The 18,551-nt window shown below is 37.9% G+C and overlaps 1 protein-coding gene across 1 annotated transcript in view; it reads left to right on the top strand.

Moving 5' to 3' along the window:
- WWC2 (WW and C2 domain containing 2) overlaps nucleotides 1-18,551 on the top strand; it is a 104,450-nt gene that overhangs the window by 69,045 nt on the left and 16,854 nt on the right. Inside the window, exons 10-15 of the mRNA XM_059817429.1 lie at nucleotides 4,708-4,797; nucleotides 7,137-7,750; nucleotides 11,280-11,403; nucleotides 13,941-14,021; nucleotides 14,105-14,191; nucleotides 17,357-17,549. Coding sequence (XP_059673412.1) covers nucleotides 4,708-4,797; nucleotides 7,137-7,750; nucleotides 11,280-11,403; nucleotides 13,941-14,021; nucleotides 14,105-14,191; nucleotides 17,357-17,549 — 1,189 coding nt within the window. The remainder of the gene's footprint in view (nucleotides 1-4,707; nucleotides 4,798-7,136; nucleotides 7,751-11,279; nucleotides 11,404-13,940; nucleotides 14,022-14,104; nucleotides 14,192-17,356; nucleotides 17,550-18,551) is intronic.

Genomic DNA, 18,551 nt, shown 5'->3' with positions numbered 1-18,551 from the left:
AGAATGTGAACACCATGTATGTGCTCTGCAATATCAGTTGCTCTGCATTTGTTACCAGCATGAAAATGCCTGTGACAGATGTTAAATAACTGAGGAATGTCAACATACCAGCAGGAGAGCAATACACATCATTCACTCATTTCTGATAATAGCTGTAAACTATTTGAACTCAGGTTACAAAGATATCTTGATTGTTGCAATATCTGAAGCCTTTCATTGTGAGTTTTATTACGTACAAAAATGCAACCAAAAAAAAAAGTTCCGAGGAGAAGTGTAATTGCTGCAAAACTTTCCTAATTTGCTGCTACCTGACTGGTAACTGAAGCAACTCCCACAATAAATTGTTTTAGCCAGATTCAGAGTTCGAGAAAATCAAAGGTGACGTCATAAATGGACTTTTCATCAACTGTAAGTGGAAATAAATTTATTGGTACCTCTAGCACACATAAAATGCAATAAACACAAAACGTCATTGTGTGTATCAGTGTAGTATGCCTTATTGAAGTAATAACATTGCAAGCTTTTCCTACTTCACTCTGCTAGGAAACACCTGCTGTTGCTCCATTTTCACTGAATGGCAAAATTCCTGTTAGGGGCATTAGAAGTTGGGTCCTAAATTGTCGCTGGGTAGTGAGGAAATTTTGTGTTTACAAAGTACATACGTGTGTGTTAGGCATGATTTTTAAACATATTTGTATGCTTTATAATAGTTTAAACTGCATTATATTGACTATCCAAATGTGGTTTAGAAGAAGGGTTATGTCCTACTGGAACTACATTTTTACAGGAGACATTACCTGTCTGTGTTAGTAATATCTAAATTACTACAGATGCATTGCTTTCTGACTTCCATTAATAAATAGAGAATAAGGGGTCAATAATAATAAAAATTCAAATAAATAATTTGAATTAAGGTTTTGATAATATGCTGTTGTAAGTAATAGCTAAATCTTGACGCATGCTGTAAATAGGTAGCTGGTTTCTTAGTCTTGTGTTTTGGGTTTGAATGTTTAGTGCCAAAGAAAATTCTGCACCTGACCATTTTCCCATACATGTCAGATGCCAAACTTGGAGTACCAAGGGCAAGTCAAATTGTCTCCCACTGTCAAGAAGAAATGAAACGGCAGATTTTTTCCTACGTATAGTGACACAACTAGTTGTTACAGCTTAAATTTTTTTCCCTCTATTTTCTTCAATTTTTTTTCCTTTTTATTTTCATTCCTGAAAACGTGGAATTTTTTCTTGAGGTTACTCTTAAGATTTCATGTCATACACTGCTGGTTGAGGTAGTATTCATGATGGCTTCTGGTTTGCATTTTTGCCATTCCAGTGAATCTCCAATTTCTACCTGCAACTCTGTGTGATATTAAAACTGTCTCCCCTGATGACTTCAGAGCACATCAATTCTTTCACATTAAGCTCTTTTGAGGATTATTTCTGTTGTGTCTGCTATAAACATAAGAAAATCTTCATTTTGTAGAAGGATTCAGATGGTGAAACTTTTCCTGAAATGTTAATTTGAGAAAAGGATACAGCTAATTGTATCTCATCAACCATCAGTGGAGGAGCCACACCATCTTCAGAGAGCTACGCTGTTGTTGCATTACTAATTTCTTTCATGAAGTTCATGAATACCTTAGGTTTCCAGTGTTTTCACAGGTACCAATAATGAAGCAACAGTGTAAGAAGCTATGGGTTGTGTCAGAGCTTGATGTGACAAGGGTTTGGTTTTGTGTGGCGCTTTTTTGTTGTTGTTTTCTTTTTAGTTTTTTCTAAAAGGGGAAGAAACAGAAGAATTGCTCTGACTTAAAACAAAAACATTATAGCATAGCCCTGGGTTATTTTGGAGTAGGATGCTGAAATGGCCACTAGTAGATGTACTCAGAATCAATTTACAGAAGGAGGGTATAAATCATAACATATTAGCTTCAAAAAAGCAGAGACAGGGCATACTCTGACTGCTTTAAGAAGCCTTCCAGGCTATGGAAAAATCTGGGTTGTGGAACTGTTGAGAGCTGTTTGCTACTTTCTTGCCTCTGCGTTTATGTCAGGGAGATTCCATTACTGCATTAGTCCTTGGCAAAATCTTCTAAGTTTAAACAGATGCATGGTTTAACTACTTGGATTGTGCTGTTGCCTGAAAGACTGGCCCCTGATCTTATGTCTGTCATAAACAAACATGTCCACATAAGTTTACATTGAAAGGTGAGGTATGTGCACTTTAATGTTTTAATGTATTTTTTTAAGATTTTATGGCTCTTTCAGCAATGTTACAATTTATGATCAAAACTGGAGAAAGATGTCTCACTAACACTTAGGTCTCTCCTGCAATGAGTATCAGGTTAATTTAGATAGGAGGGGTGCAGACAGGAGAGATTGAAAGAGGCCCATGTTAGAACAGATAACACCATGGTTGTTTAGGTGTTTTCATGGTGTTTACATGGATTTTAAAATTCTTGCTTGTGCTATAAGGAAGGTAGGTTCATTGTTTGAAAGTTGGTTGGTTTCGGGATTTTTTTTGTTTTGGTTTGTTTTTTTTTTAATTTGGCCTGATGTGGAATGGAAGAAAATTCCTTGAATCTCAATAGTAAAATTATTTCCTGTGTGTCTTGGAACTTTCAGGAGTGATTTCATCATCTAACTTGTATTTGTGACTTGTGACTAACATCTTTCTGAAATTTACCTACAGGTATTAATGCTACTCCTTTAGTTACTAATAGATTGAATAACATCTAGGAAAGAGTATTTGTTTTCGGGGGCTGATTTATATGGGATAAATTGCGTTACATCAACCTCCTCAAGATAATAAAGGAAAACAAATTTATAGGGACTAATTTATATGGGATAAATTATATTATCTCAACCTCCTTAAGATAATAAAGGAAAACAAACTTGTGCATCAGAGAAAAAACCCAAACAAACCTTTTTAGTTTAATAGTAGAAATTCAGTAGAACAACTATAGGTGTCTGTTTTGAGGACTCCAGCCAGTGAAGTTCCTAAGCTCTTAATTTTCTTTCTTGCCTTTTGCCTTTAGTAGTTGAACACATAGAGCAATTTTTGTGCCTCTTCCTTGAAGATAAAATGATAGTTCACTATTGAAAAGCCCCAAAAGAGTTAGTGAAGAGCATTCTTGCTTGGGAAAAACAGGATGGATTAGGCTTTAAAAGAAAGCAGAAGGCATTGATAAATAGTAAAATGGTGAGGAAAAGTGTCTAATACCATAGATGAGCATAATTCTTGGTTTGGAAACCCCTGTATATGTCTTCCTGAGCAAAGAGTGAAATACCGTGTATGCTTTTAACAGTCTTGGCAGGTACTGGCAGATGGACACATTATTTCGGTGTGAGAGCACACGCAGTGTAGGCAGTGGAGTGGAAGTTCACACCCTGGCTGACCTCAGGGTAACTTATTCACCTTTGCATAACCCAGATTTGCTCGCTGGATAAGCATGGGTGTAAGCAAGTGCTTTTCATGCTTTGCTGAATTGAGGATTTAATGTCTTTTTACTGGTATCTGACACTCAAAGAGCGTGAATTCTGGGAACTCTCAAGTATTTAATACAGTTTGCATAAGAAAGCAATGGTTGATTTTTGGTTTTTGTTCTTTGAAGTGTTCTCTGCATTTGAATTTTTTTTTATACATCCTTGAGATGCCAGAAAGGCCAAAGGAAAGGTTTCTGAGAATGAATATCAAACTTTTTTTTTTTTGAAAGGGGGGGAGGTAATTTCTTGTCTCTCAGATTTGTTGCTTGAGAACTTGTGACATGTGTCAGTTGACTGAGCAAGGGCTAGAGGAGAATATACTAATCCACAACTACAGGAGCATTTTAGCTGAATCCACTGAGGGAAAGCAATTTATTTGGTGTTATAAGTGGAGTGATAAAAGGGAATTATAAAAGGAAAAATCACTGTAAAGGTTAGTGATTCTAGCAGCCAGCCAAAAGGAATGGGAGAGTTCTACCATTTGTGGTTTCAGAGCTAGGCTGGATAACAGTGCAGCAGGCAACAAATCCCACTTTTTCATAAAGGTGAGCCTTGATAATGAGTACTACAATGCTGCATGGCTCTGAGGTGATGACAAAGCTGTTGGGGATGTAGAAAGGACTAAGGACTCCTAAATATGGTCCATCATCTCAGAACCTTGCGCTTTAATGCCGCTTTGATTTACTGTGCTTTGTCTCTTCATGAACACTCTGAAATCAAAGGGAGTGCTTTAATTTTAAACTTTCTGCAGTGCTACCCCAAGTTCTTGAATTATCAGAACTAATACTGGTATTAGTATTCTTTGGGGTTTTTTTTCTGAATGTATATTAAGTGAGGAACCAGTCTACAGCATGGCTTTTTAAAATTATATTAGTGCAGATCTTATTTTCCTGAAGTTGCAGCTATTTTCCCAGTGCTCATCTGTTACTATTTTATTGGGTGCGCATTCCCCTTGGTACAGTGTGAATGTACCAATACTCTGCTTGCTTGGACACTCAGCAGGTTTGTTACAGTGCTTAGTATTCTGCAGGTAAAGTCACTCTGCTGAAGTGGTGAGGGTTTTACAATAGGACTGAGAGCTAACAGTCTCTTGGATTTTAGTAGTTGGCAACCAGATGAAAATATGAGGGATCTTCACTTCGTTTCTGTCTTATCTATAAAGTATTTTAGCCTCTGAATTATTTTGTGATGTTTTCCTATACTTACATGTTCCTCTGTTTCCAGATTGAAATTGGAGGAGAGAAGAAAAGAGCTGGTACAGAAACTTGAAGAAACAACAAAGTTAACTACTTATTTGCATTCGCAACTTAGGAGGTGAGGTTGTACTGCATAATGTAAAGCCCGTTTTCAGCAACAGTCCAGTGGACCTAGATGTCTCAACTTCATTCTTAGGTTTTTCTCTTAGCTGGAAGCTGAACAAAATCTGTTTAATATTTAAGTACGAAAATGCAAGTCTAATAGCTTCAAGCATTTTGCCACCATGTGAACCTGGTGTACCTTTATAATTTCAGTAAGCACTCAAGACTGGATTGAATGAATTTTTTGTGCAGCTTCTATAATTAAGCAGGGAGACGTTACTTTGCTTCTGTGTAAATAAATAGGATCATAGAGTTATTTAGGTTGGAAAAGAGCTTTAAGATCATGAAGTCCAACCGTAAACCTAACCCTGCTAACTCCACCACTAAACCATGTCCCTAAGTGCCTCATCCACACATCTTTTAAATACCTCCAGGGATGGTGACTCAACCACCTCCTTGGGCAGCCCATTCCAATGCCTGACAACCCTTGCAGTGAAGAAATTTTTCCTAATATCCAATCTAAACCTCCCCTGGTGCAACTTGAGGCCATTTCCTCATGTCCTATCACTTGTCACTTGGGAGAAGAGACCAGCACCCACCTGTCTACAGCCTTCTTTCAGGTAGTTCTAGAGAGCGATAAGGTCTCCCCTGAACCTCCTCTTCTCCAGGGTAAACAACCCCGGTTCTCTCAACCGCTCCTCATAAGACTTGTGCTCCAGACCCCTCACCAGCTTTGTCGCCTTTCTCTGGACATGCTCCATTACCTCAATGTCTGTCTTGTGTAGTGAGGGGCCACAGATAAATCAGGAATTATCTAATTGGTCATATCTCCAAAATGCTGTCATTGAGGGGACCAAATGGTTTCTCAGAGTTCTGCAAAATAAATTATTAGAACTGTGGCCTTTATTCTGTGCAATAACTGGAGAGCCTCAATGAGTACATGTATGCAATACTTATGTGAATAGTTGATTCTGGTTTTATTCTTCAACACTGACTTATACTTTCTGTAGATGGAGAAGTACCCTCAGTGGGATATTTTTTCCTAACAGTCATTGATTCAAAATCTGACTCTGGGTTTATGAAATTCATAGTGATAATAAAAAAGTAACCAGTTACAGCAACTGTGAACTTACACTCATTGCTCTGATGGGAATTCTGATATTTAATGATACATGTAACTGGCCCTAGGGAAGAGTCTCTCTCACTCTGGACTGTACCCTGGGCTACCAAACCATGTGTCTGTTATATTTATTGAGAAAGTCCTGAATTTGGTCAAACTCCTTGCATATCACAGTGGGACACACCAATGAGACACTGCATTAATGTTTACGAATTCTCTTAGAAATCCAAATGGGACTTTGAGAGGAAGAATGTTTTTAAGCATTCTGTAAAGGTCCTCTCACAGTAAGCCATGCCATCCTGCTCCTGGGATCTAGGCTGGCTTAGCCATTTCAAACGTCTGAGCCAGATCCCATAAATTGCATCTTGATTGGTGATTAGTTAGGGGAAGAATCTTTAAATAATTTTTGATTTTGTGGGCTTGTTTGTTTGGACTTGTGGGTCTTTTTATCCTGTTAAAGGTAGTTTTCTAGTCCAGTGGGGAAATTTTTAAAGTTGATAGATTTATTATTGTTCAGTAAACATCTCTTAAGTGTTTAGAAGTGGCTGCCTTGAATTATTTTTCCTGACGTTTTTTCCCAGCAGAGTCCTCCTGAGACAAGGCAGTGACACTCAGTTTCTCTGGCGTGGCAGGGCTCCTTATCTTCTATTATTAACAGGAAAAGATTGCATGTTGTGGTCTTTGCCATGTTTACGTAGTTGGATTTACTGTGCATGTAGAGTGTGCATTGTCTTATAGATGTGAAGCAGTTCTGCTATAAGTTGTCGGCTTCTAGCTGCCATCTTTCCCAGGTGCTTGGGCAGAGGGCAGGCTGCATAAGTTGCTTTAGAGGTGGTAGCACTCCTCTGCTGCCATAACATCCTTCCTAGGGATCCCTTTCCTGTCACATTGACCCCATGAACACCCACATTAGAGTGGAGTAGGTCTTTGAGGAAGTATAGCAGCTGACAAGGCTGCTGTTACTGCTGGACCGGTTTGTCAAATCTGCAGCCTTCTCCAGAAGAAAAGGGCCTTTGGCAATACGCCATAAGCTGGATAAATTGCCCTGATGGTGTGCAGGTTGGGCACACTGATCTAAGCCAAGTATGGGTGCTTAAAAAACATAATGCCCCAAACAGCATTCAGCTGTAGATTGTTACAGTGCAGCTCCCGGACAATCTTATCTCTCCTTGTGTACTGTTTTGTGTTGTTTTAGTTTAGTAACATCAGTGTGCGTGTTTGTGCTTTCTTTGCAGCCTCTCAGCTAGTACGTTATCTGTGTCTTCAGGGAGCAGTTTGGGATCTCTGGCATCCAGCCGGGGATCTCTGAACACGTCAAGCAGAGGGTCGCTAAACTCGCTCAGCTCCATGGATCTCTACTATAACCAAGGCGATCAAATAACAGATTTGGACTATCAGTATAAACTTGACTTTATATTGCAAGAAAAAAGTGGTTACATTCCTTCGGGGCCTATCACTACTATTCATGAAAATGAAGTGGTCAGTTCCCATGGGAGACTGGGTTACAGTGACTCTCCTTCAGCTGCAGACCATCCCAAACTGACTGAACCTCCCAAATCTGTGACATCACTGTCTTCCAGATCCTCACTGTCCTCCTTGTCACCCCCAGGCTCCCCTTTGGTTTTAGAAGCTGCATTTTCAGTGTCAGCACAAAATTTCCCTCTGCACCACCTCACTACGGACTTTGAAGACTGTGACCTTTCAGGTGATTTTGCAGGCATTAGTCTCTGTGAGAACCATGTATTATTGGACTCTGAGGCCAGAGCAGGATCTCAGATTCCTACAGATGATAAAGATCTTAATGAAGGCATTAGGCAGCCTCTGCCTTCTCTACATGAAGGAAGTTCAGGTAATAAAAAAATCTTAACGTCAAATGTATATGTTACATAAAAATTTTGAACTAACAACTGGCTCCTGAATGGGGAGGTAGCTCATGTAACTGAAGAGTATCTTGATCAGCATACATTAGCCATGGTGGACAGTCAGTAATTCTGAGGGATGTTACATAATGTCTGGTTTTGGGTGCAGAGAGCTATGATCACCCCGATTCCATCTACATTTCTCAATAGCTATCTCAGAAGGAAAGTTCATGTATTGCAGACTGTTGTGAAAAAATAACAGAAAAACCTGAAGCTTGAAGATGTGGAGGATGCATGGTGTTCCTAGGTATTGTCAGGATGTATGGGGGTAGAGCAAAAATACCCTCTGCTACTTTTTGGTAACTTGAAATCAGATACGTTTTTTCTCACTGAAGAATATGTTACAAATGGACATCCTCACTAAAAGAGATTTCTGGATTTAAGATTTAGAATTTTTATGTGTGTATGTATATCTAGTTACTTGAACTTGCTGTCACTGAAAGATTTGCAGTTCATTTTTTTTCATGTGAGATGACAAAGACAAGTAACCGCATGCCATGTAAGTTACAGTGAGACTCTCCCTATTTTTAACACGGATTTCATAGCTTTTAGCTTTTTATCCATCCGAGTTAGGACAGAGCTCCTAAGCTAGTCTAGGCTCCCCCTGCATTCTGTGGGTAACTTCCAAAAGGATGAGTCATCTCATCCTAAAACATACTTCCCTTTAAGGAAGATGAGATGAATGACCCTGTGAGTTATTGAGGTATCCTCAGTAATTAGTTAACTTCAACTTTGAGATGACCGAATTAGGTGTAATGAATTCCACTTCTAGTCTGCAGTAAAAGCTATGCAACATACTTAGTCGTCTTATATTGTCAAAGCCTTTGGCAGTTAGAACTTCAAAAATCCCAGCTGTCAAGAATTAATGGCTTGTCCTCAGTCTTAGAGCATTGACATTGCTGCCTCTTGTTAGGGTTGACAGTATGTTGTGTTTTCCCTGCACATTTATTGACTTTTTCTAGTGTCTTTCTGTGTCATTGTCTTTAAGTATCTTGCAAACAATTTGTGTGTTTATGTTGCACAGTAGCTCTGTTTTTCCAAGGAAGAACTGAGGGAGCCAGACTTCCACTAGTGCTGAGCACTGGCTGCCCTGTTTGAGACCTGATCAGCACCTAGCATTCCCAGCTCCACATTTCTGGGCCTCAGTTGATAGTGAAGCAGCTAACTAAGGAGTTTGGGTGTCTTAGAATAAATACAGCCTAGCTCTAGAGAGTGCATTGTCCTGGTTTGTTGCCAAGCTTGAACCCTTGTGCCTGGAGTTTGCCAGTTTTTAATAAAAGTATCTGGATATATAGATACAGATACATATTTTAATGGGAAATTTACTTTACGTGTATATATATCTCTCTCAAGGAATTGTTGTTACATCTGTTGGTTAATTAGCGTCGCTTGGTGCAGTACTGTAGTAATGTCAATATTGAACAGAGCAATGTGGCACCAAAAGAGTATTGTATGGTGTGCATAGTACAAGCTGGGAGTCCTCCTCCATTCAACTGTGCAGAAAGAAAAAACAAAGTTGGCTGATGTCCTAATGGTCTAAACCTGTGAAATGCAAAGTGGAAAAACATGGAAAGGGATTTGAGGAGGAAGGGGTCATTTTGTCCTTTGTCTTTTCAGTATAGCAGAACACAGTAGTTATTTTGCTTTAGAACCATATTATAAAAGATGGAAAAAATAATTCATTTTCCTGCCCATATTTCAGCAGCATATCCTTTCCAAATTAATAACAACTTTCCGTCTGTCTTTACAATCTGGCTGTAACTCATCTAGTCTGAGAACTGAATTTAAGATGGTTTGGAATTGGGGAACACATAGGTCTGTGAGGAATCAGAAATGGGTTTTTTTTTCAAGATTAATTTCTTGAGATCATTATTCGCAAAGGTATCATGTGGTTGTCTAATATTTTTGAGCTTTTTTGAGGACCTGTTGTTCTGGACAGTGTCAGGGTGTCTTTTAAGTCTATAAGCAGTTACGGTTTTAAAACATAAATTCATCCTGTGATTCTTCATACTGATACTTCCTCATGTAGGGTCATATATATGATACAAATTATCTGTAAATCTGTATTAAGACTGCCAAGACAAGCACTCGGATTTTGAAAAACCAGATGTTAATTATGCTTCAATACTGCTAGTTTCCACAGTAAAACGGGCCTCATGGTAAGGCTTCAGTACATTAGAAATAAGGCACAGACCTGGGGTTGGTTCATTGTTTCTACTCCAATTTCATTCTTGAAATGAGTGGGAAGGTTTTCAACAAACTCAGCTGGAGGCGTAAAACCTGTATGGAAAATTTCAGCCCGCACACTTAAGTTTTACAAGACTACAAATCTGAATACTGCTGAATCTTAACTTGGGGGTAGACAAACATACCTGAAGACAGTACAGCAGTATTTTCATGTAATAATTTGCATTGGCTCTTTAGATGCAGTGCTTACCTGCTTCTCTGTCTCTGACTTCTCTGTACAGGTGAACCACACAGATATTTGCTCCTCTGCACATGTCCCTGCTGTCAGAAACCAAGTTGGAATATCGTGTAGTTCTTCCACAGTCAGTCTCTGTCATTGTCAAAGTCAATTCAGGCTGCTGTGGTAATTCCTAAGGGTAATCAATAAATCATGTCATCACCTTCACCCCTCACATGGTGGGGGGGAAGGGAAAGAGCACTTCATCATCAAGGAAAAAGCATTCCTACTGCCATAAATAAAAGCACAAATGCAGCAATCAATCATCTAATCTGAAGCCTTAAGTTTTAAACATCTTAACAAGATGTAAAGTCATGATTCAGGTGGGGATGATAATGCATACCAATATCCTCACCCCTTGGCAGATAAAAGTACTGCATAGGCCCTCAACTTACTATGCTGCAGAACGTGGCTTTCAGTGAATGTTGCTGCTTCACTGCGTGACACTAGCATATGAATGCAAGTTGAAGATTAAAGCTAAGTAGTAGTTGATAGTAAAGAGACAGTAGCATAAAAAGTTTTTGATTATAGTAAACCAGGAGGGATTTTTAATTTCTAGCAGTTATATCACTGGGGAGAGAGTATCTGTCTGACTTCTGAATATTTAATAAACAGTTGGCAATCGCTTTGCATGTAGCTGAAGTGTTAACTACAGTGCAGAATGTGAACGTGGCAAATACAGGTTTAAAGATCAGGATAATGAGTGTTAATAATGAAGATAATGAAGGATAATAACTAGCTCAACTGATACGGGTGATGATAGGAGTGTGTATCTTTGGGAAGGAATAATAGTTGTACATTTTCAAGTTCATCAGTTTGGATATATCCCTAGCCAGAATATGTGATAACAGCAGTACAGTCTCAGAATGTTTAATGATGTGGAACAAAACTGTGATACGCAGTTAAGGGTCACCGCTTTCAGCTTGACATCTTTCTAAGCTATGCGCTTCTCTCTTTCTATTAATCTCTTGGACTGCTTTTCTTTCTTTTTGTAGGTGTTGACTTACCGAGAAGAACAGCTAGGCACCTGCTTGAGGAGAAGACAACTTGTGTATCTGCTGCTGTGTCTGATGAGTCTGTAGCTGGAGATAGTGGCGTATATGAAGCTTCTGTGAAACAGTAGGTTTGAGAAATAACGCAAGTGTTTCCACCAAAAATTTAAATATATCTATAAGCAGTTATATAATACCAGCATAAGTAGTTTATCAGTCTTGCCTTTTTTATAAATATTTTGTACTTTCATATTGAAAGGAAGGCACGTTTGCCAAATAATGCAAATGTTTAATTACCTTTTTTAAGCTAATAGATTTGTATTAGAGTGCTTGTATAACTTGGTTGAGTAGCATTAATATGCTTCCTTCTAATCCTGGGGTTTTTTTATTGCTAGAAGTGTTCCTAGGAGAAAAGCTGGATTTAAACTATACAGGTTCTGCCCCGTGGCTGTATTGAGTCTATTCAGAGTAACTCTTGTTACTTCTTATTTTGTTTAGATACGATCTTAAGATCGCATAGCATTTTGCTTGAATACTTTCTTTTTTAAAAAAGAGGATATAGGAAAGATAAGAAAATCGTCAGTTGTAATGTTGGTATAAAAATAATCCAGGCTAGGGTTTAATGTTCGTGCTTCACTAAGGTGAACAGGATATAAGAAATGTATTCGCTGTTGTTTTTTGACAAGATATAACTTCTACAGGATTCTTCATACTTGTTTATATAGTATTGTCTGTTTTCTGGCAGTGACAACAATGAACTTCAGATTGCATAACAGGAGACTATTGCAAACTGTGAAAGAAACCAAAATCTTTATTTTTCACCTCAGTTTTGGCAAGTTGTTGACATTAAGACTTTTTTGTCCTTTTGAATATTCAGAGAGATATGTTTTAGCAGGAGGGTTACAAAGATGTAGATGCATGTCTTTTGTTGCCAGGCTAAATGCTTTTCTATTAGGACAGGTAAAGGTGCATTATGGTATCGTAAATGTGTTTTATTGCCTTCTGATAAAATTACTTCTACTTCTCAAGTCTTTCACAAATTAAAAGGTAACAAAAATAGATGAGACTAAATAAAAAAGCTCAAATACAAAAGGGATTTCTCCTGAAGTGTTACAATGCCCATTCAGTATCACCTGAGGTCATGGACGCATGTTCCACCCTGAACTCTGAATCCTAATATTAGTTTGCTCCGTGTCTTCAGTTAGACCTAATGCAACTTCTTAGGCTGAAGTAAACTCCCATCTGTTAAAAACTCAGCCTTCACTTGACTGAGTGGCTGTGGCTGTGTATTTTGTTTCAATAACCATTGTTGTCTCTCCTTTTGGTTTCAATTCTGAGCCACTGTGATCAAAACTTACTGTCTGCTCCAGTTATAAGCCCAGTGGATAGAAGTGAACTGACATTGGACCAAACGCTGTGGATGTTCTGTAGAGCAAGTCTTTAGCTGTCCTCCCCAATAACTGTGAGTGGTGGGATAGGTGGAAAACAGAACAAATTCCTGTCATCTTTCCTGTCATTACTCAGGAAAAGAGGAAAGAAGACAGTTGCATCCCAAGCCTGTGTACAAAAGGAAGCTGTTGCCATTTGTGCAAGCTAAGACTTACAGACACTAGTTATTCCATGATAGCTCCAGGTGTGGCTACTCTTAATTCTTACTGAGTAGGAAGTAGTGAAGAGGTAATGAGTGCCTCTGTGTGAGTTGCTTGTTTTTCATAGAAGTCTTTATGAGCACTGTGTATGGAATGACTTACAGTTTGTCAGTGTGCTCCTGAAGCTACAGTACAGTGATTTCTGCTGTATAGACCAGTCCTTTGTATTGAGTAATTTAAGGCAGGGGAGGAAATAAATACACTCTATCAAATTAGCCATCAGCCAGGAAACAAATAATAAAAAGGAAACCTCTAAATGCAGAACCTTAAAATAATGCTGTTATGTCTTCATAAGGTGTGGGATGTCTGTGTCATTCTCCACATTTCCTATCTTGACATTTTTTTATCTTGATCTTGTTTATTGATCCCAACATTCTAGTTTTAAAAATCAATGAAACACATTAATACCACATCCTCACTCAAACATCCCAGAAAATGACTGGAAATTATTTTGCCACACGGATTCTCTGTACTTCCATTCGACGCTAGAGTTGCTCTTCAGCTGCAAGACTGGAGTCCCTTTGGTTCTTCGAATGCTTCTGAAAACAGGCTTGGAGGAAAGATGCTTCTTGCTTGCACAGAAACCTCTTCATTTTACAGAGCTCCTACTTCTCAAATATTCTGAAAAGCAGTATTTCATATCCAGTTTACGTGTGGTCTGATGTTTATTACAAATTTTAATTTCCAATTTTGTATTCAGGGGGATAAAGAAGTGCTAAGTATGTATAGGAAAATGTTACGAGTTTTTCTCTTGCCTGCTAGTCTGGCCTGCTTCAGTAATCAGCCTAAGGCTTTTCTGACTCATTACTGGAGTTGTCAAACTGTTCAGGCAGCAACTGTCCCTAAAACAGGCATCGATACTGTGTAGGCTCTGATATTCTCATTTGGAGTGCATGCTGTAATTAAATCAGCCTGTTTAGGAGAACATATGTATGTTCTGTGTACGCATACCTTAATTATTGCTGAAAGCTAACTGTAATTTTCCTAAATTTGAGTATTTGCCTGTTTGCCCTAGACCAAATGAAACTGAGGACATTGTGTATAGTGAAGATGATGCAACAACTCTAGAGACTGCCCAGGTACAAACAGGACTCAGGTAAGTGACCAGCAAAGGGAGTATTTCTGTTCATACATAAATGCGAATAATAAACTTCCCTCATGTTGTCCTTTCTTTAACAGATATGACCACAGCAATTCAAGTTTTGTGATAATCATAGTACAGCTCAGAAATCTGCTGGCATTTTCTGTCCCCCTTGGCTCTAAAGTGTAAGTCAAATAAATACTGAGCAGTAGTGTTGAAATATGAGAGTATAATAATAAATTGTAGAAATTCTTCAAAGGAATGGATTGATTTACTGCTTAACAGCACTAAAATATGTATAAAACTTTTCAAACTGTAGTACTACTTAGCTTTTACATATTCCAGCAATGCTGCAAGAAAAATAAGTTATCAGGAAATTTGCACATTCCACTAAATTGGAACAAAAAGGCTTTTTTAAAATGATACTTCATTTAGTGTTTTTAAACATGCTGTGGCTTTGCGAGTGCACAACAGCTATTCTGTAGTTACTAAAAACATTCTTTTGATACTTTGCCATTCTTTCAGCTCAGAATGTTGTCTTTTTACATCTACGTGGCATTTTGATGTAAAATTATGTTAAAATAGTATATGTTTAAGAGAGCTTTTAAAGGTAAGGGGTAATTTGATAAACTGCAAGTAGACAAGCACAGCCACATCGAGATACACCTTCCCTAACAACTGGAGCTTGGAGGTCTGTTAAGAATTAGTTCTTGTTTTGAATTGGACCACCAGGAAAGGTCTAAAAGTATTACAGTGGAAATTATATGTGGGAAATAAAAAAAAAAAAAATGCCTGAATAAGAAAATGTTACTACTGAGATTTTAATCCAAAACTCTCATCTGTACAAAATAAGTACAGCTTGCTTTGGCTCCTTGGGGACACTTGTACTTCAGTGAGCTTTTTTACAGACAGGAAAGCTATCTTAAACTGTTGAGAAGCTTAGTAAGATTAGAGTAGAACATAATCAATCCCTGGAAAATTTGGTTTTCTTGCTGTTTCCCTTCCCCCTGTCCCCTACCACCTTGAATTAGATTGGCAGATCAATAGGAAGCTGCTGAATATGGAAAGGCTGTATAGGGGTAGGGGCCTGGGTGCTTGTTGGCTTTTTCTGGGTTTTTTTGTTTCTTTTTAATAAATGGTTGTCTACTACCATCCTTCCTTCTCTGACCTCCGTCTTTCCCCTGCTGACCTTCCAAGTCCACTGGCATTTAGCACAATAATATAGAAAAACTCTAGAAGAATAAATTGACACAGCTGAGAGGAAAAGTAGATAATGTAGACTATAAAAAGAATGTCAACAAGAAGTTCAGTAAGATAAAGTTAGGTCATAGCTGGCATCTTTTCAGGAATTAAAGTATGAAGTTGTAATTAGTAGTCAAGCGTCTTCAGTGCAGAAGTCCAGACCTGCTGCTGCTAAAAAGATTTAATAAAACTAAAGCTACCCAAAATAAGGAGGAAGAAAGGACAGGGTAAAGAAAGGACCTTGCAAACAGCGTTTTTTCTGTCACTTGCCATGTGTGCATATATGTATGTACTGTACAGATATGTGCAAAGATAAAAATTGGGTCTGGAAAATGATGCTATGTTATAACTGTATTTTCTAGAACATCAAATTGGATGGATTACTACTTTATTGAACCTTTACACACAGAGGAATAGATTTGACATGAGGTCTTATTGATACCTGTTTCCCACTGTTTGTAAAAGCTATTCTCTTCTAGAGTAGGTAGAGCCTAGCCGAATACTTATTATTTGTGTCAGGATCATTTTTTCATCAGCTGAGAAGTCACAGGTTTGTCATAGCAAAATCTGAGGCATTGGTTGAGTTTTTAACTTTTTTAATTAAAATGAAAGTAAGCACTCTTGCAAAACAAAGCCAGTGAGCAATTTATCTTTTACTTCTCTGTTTGCCCCTTGTTTGGCCTGATGCCAATAAATTGGCTAACAAAGATTTAAAGAAAGCCCCAGTGAACCACCTTTTAAACATACTTTTAATTTACTTTATCTTCTATTCCTACTTCTTTTGTAAGTGTTTCATAATTGCTTAATCTATTAAAATGTCTGTTTTCAGTAAACCATGCAAATTGCTCACCTACATTTATGTGAATACAGCAGCAGCATTACTGGAATTACATTACAGTACCACTTAACTTTGGGATTGGTTTGTCAAAATGCTGGATACCTGCTATCCACGCTATACATGTGAACCAAACAACTTAGATCTTCCTCTTTATGCCAAGAAGCTTGGCATAATTGGGAAATAAAGGCTATGGCCAAATTCAAATAACAAAATCAAATTTCTCACAGACCTAATTTCTTTTGGTTTAATTAATGTAAAACAGAGTTTTTAATAATAATAACAGTATGTCCAAAGTCATTACCAGAAGATATAGCAATTGTACTATAAATTGTGGGAGAACAAGTTTTTTTCAGAATAATTTTCCTTGGCCCACTTTTTGTTCTTGCTTTAGCTAGCTTCATTGCATTCTATTCTACAGTGAATGTCAATTATGTTTAAAGCCAATACCAGAAATAGACTAATGCATAGGCACAGAAAAGATGTAGAACAATAACTATGCTCGTTCACGTGTATGAGAAGCTGTGCAATAGGCAAATAACATGTACAAATTGCATTAGGAATTTTCTTTACTCTATCAAGCTACTACTAAAGTGAGACCTGCAAGTTAGCTACTATTACCTTTATCCACATAGTATCCATTCATATTGTTACATAAAAAGAATGCAGCTGTATAACAATTTCAAGTTATTCCCTGTGCTTAAATTTAGGCTTGCATGATGCATTCTTCTAAGTCTCACTTAATATATTACGAATTGATCTTAAGCAGCTATGGCCCTAGCTCTTTTTTTCCTCGTTTTCCTTAGTTTTCTGGTTTCTTTGGAGGTTTTGTTTTGTTTGTTTCTTTAAAAAATTAAAAGATGTCACTGCTTTTCAGTGCTGCTCACATCGTTCTAAAAGTGTAATTTTTACATCCACCCAAATGTTTCAAATTTTTTTAATTAACATTAAGATTATGTTTCCTCCCATCTGTGATATGATCTTCAGTGTTCACAGTACTAAACCAGAGGATAAATTTGGATAGAGGCAGAAACAGCTACCTCTCTTGCTACTACCTTACCAGGCACAGAAATTCCTTTTTGGGAAATTTCTGTAAGGGGCAGGAGGAGTTTCTCACTCCTCTTTTTCACCTCTTTTTGCCTTCCACCTCTGATTTGTTGCTGTTTCGTTTTCTTGCCATGCAGTCCTTCAGTTGATGGGGTCAACTTCTTTCATGCATCACCAGCAAGTGCTAGTTTAAATACAGGCAAAGATTTTGTTTTGTTTCTGGCAGGTATATTAGAGTAGCAGTACTTCCATCCTCAACTGATATCAGCTGTCTGTTCCGCACAAAAGTTCATCCTGCCATGGAAACCATTTTATTCAACGAGATATTCAGAGTAGCCATTTCCCAAGTAACACTGCTACAGAAGACGCTGAGAGTAGATGTTTGTGCTGTCAGTAGAAGTCGTCGGGAAGAATGCTTGGTATGCAGTTTTATTTATAGCTTTTTTTGGCATGCATTTGTTTGTAGTGTCTCATCTTATTTTGATGGTCAAGGCTGCTAAAATTCCACAGTACTCGGACAAAAATTCTGAAGCATAACTTGGTTGTTGCTATAGTACTTAAAATACTACTTTTCTCTGAAATTACTGATACAGAATCTAATTCTGGATGGAAGTTTTAGGAGGTGTTTTGATAATTCTAACACTGCATTACCTTAACCCTTTCATTACAGATTGATATTCCATCTTTGCAGTTTCATACATAAAAAACCCCATAAACTTCATTGCAACATTACTGTAACACTAGATTTTAAAGTAAAAGCTGAATAAGAGCCACAGTATGTCAAAAAAAAGCGCAAAGCCTCATTATCGCAACTTGTCACAAAGAACAAACTAAACTACATTTTTGCGTGTTGTAGATTATACGATGTCCACCTTTTTAGTCTTTATGATCTGTAGAAATAATAAAAAGGCATGACATTCATAGACCAACCTACTGGAAACTGGCACTTCTTTAATTTTATTGTTAATTGTGGTCATAACCTAATTAGTGATGCTTCATTTATTTTCAAATTGCTTTTGCATGGTCTGGTACAACTCAGTTTAGTTTTTCCACCATGAGTCTGACTTAGTAGCACAGCAAGATTTTTAGTTACAACACACTGAAGAGATGCTGGAATCCAGTGGGGTTCAATCAGCCCTGACTGCTGGGAACAGCCTCTCACTTTCAAACATGCAGAAGTTGACTTAATTCCTGGGGAATATGTTGGCCTTTTTCAGTAGGTAAGAGGTTTCCCCTCAGGTAAGGGAAGGACAGCAGAGCAAAAATGCAACAGAATGCAGGATATAAAGGTGAAGAAAAAACCACAACAACGACAGAAAAAACCCCACCGAAGACATAAGGGCTAATCACAAGATCAAAAGAAAGAGTTGGGAGTACCACCCCCAGCAGAAAGCCCTGGGCAGCATGACCAGAGTCTTGAC

The sequence above is a fragment of the Gavia stellata genome, chromosome 5, assembly GCF_030936135.1.
Source record: "Gavia stellata isolate bGavSte3 chromosome 5, bGavSte3.hap2, whole genome shotgun sequence".
NCBI classification, from domain to species: domain Eukaryota; kingdom Metazoa; phylum Chordata; class Aves; order Gaviiformes; family Gaviidae; genus Gavia; species Gavia stellata.
Note: the sequence above shows the minus strand (reverse complement) of the source record. Positions and strands in the feature narration are given on the sequence as shown.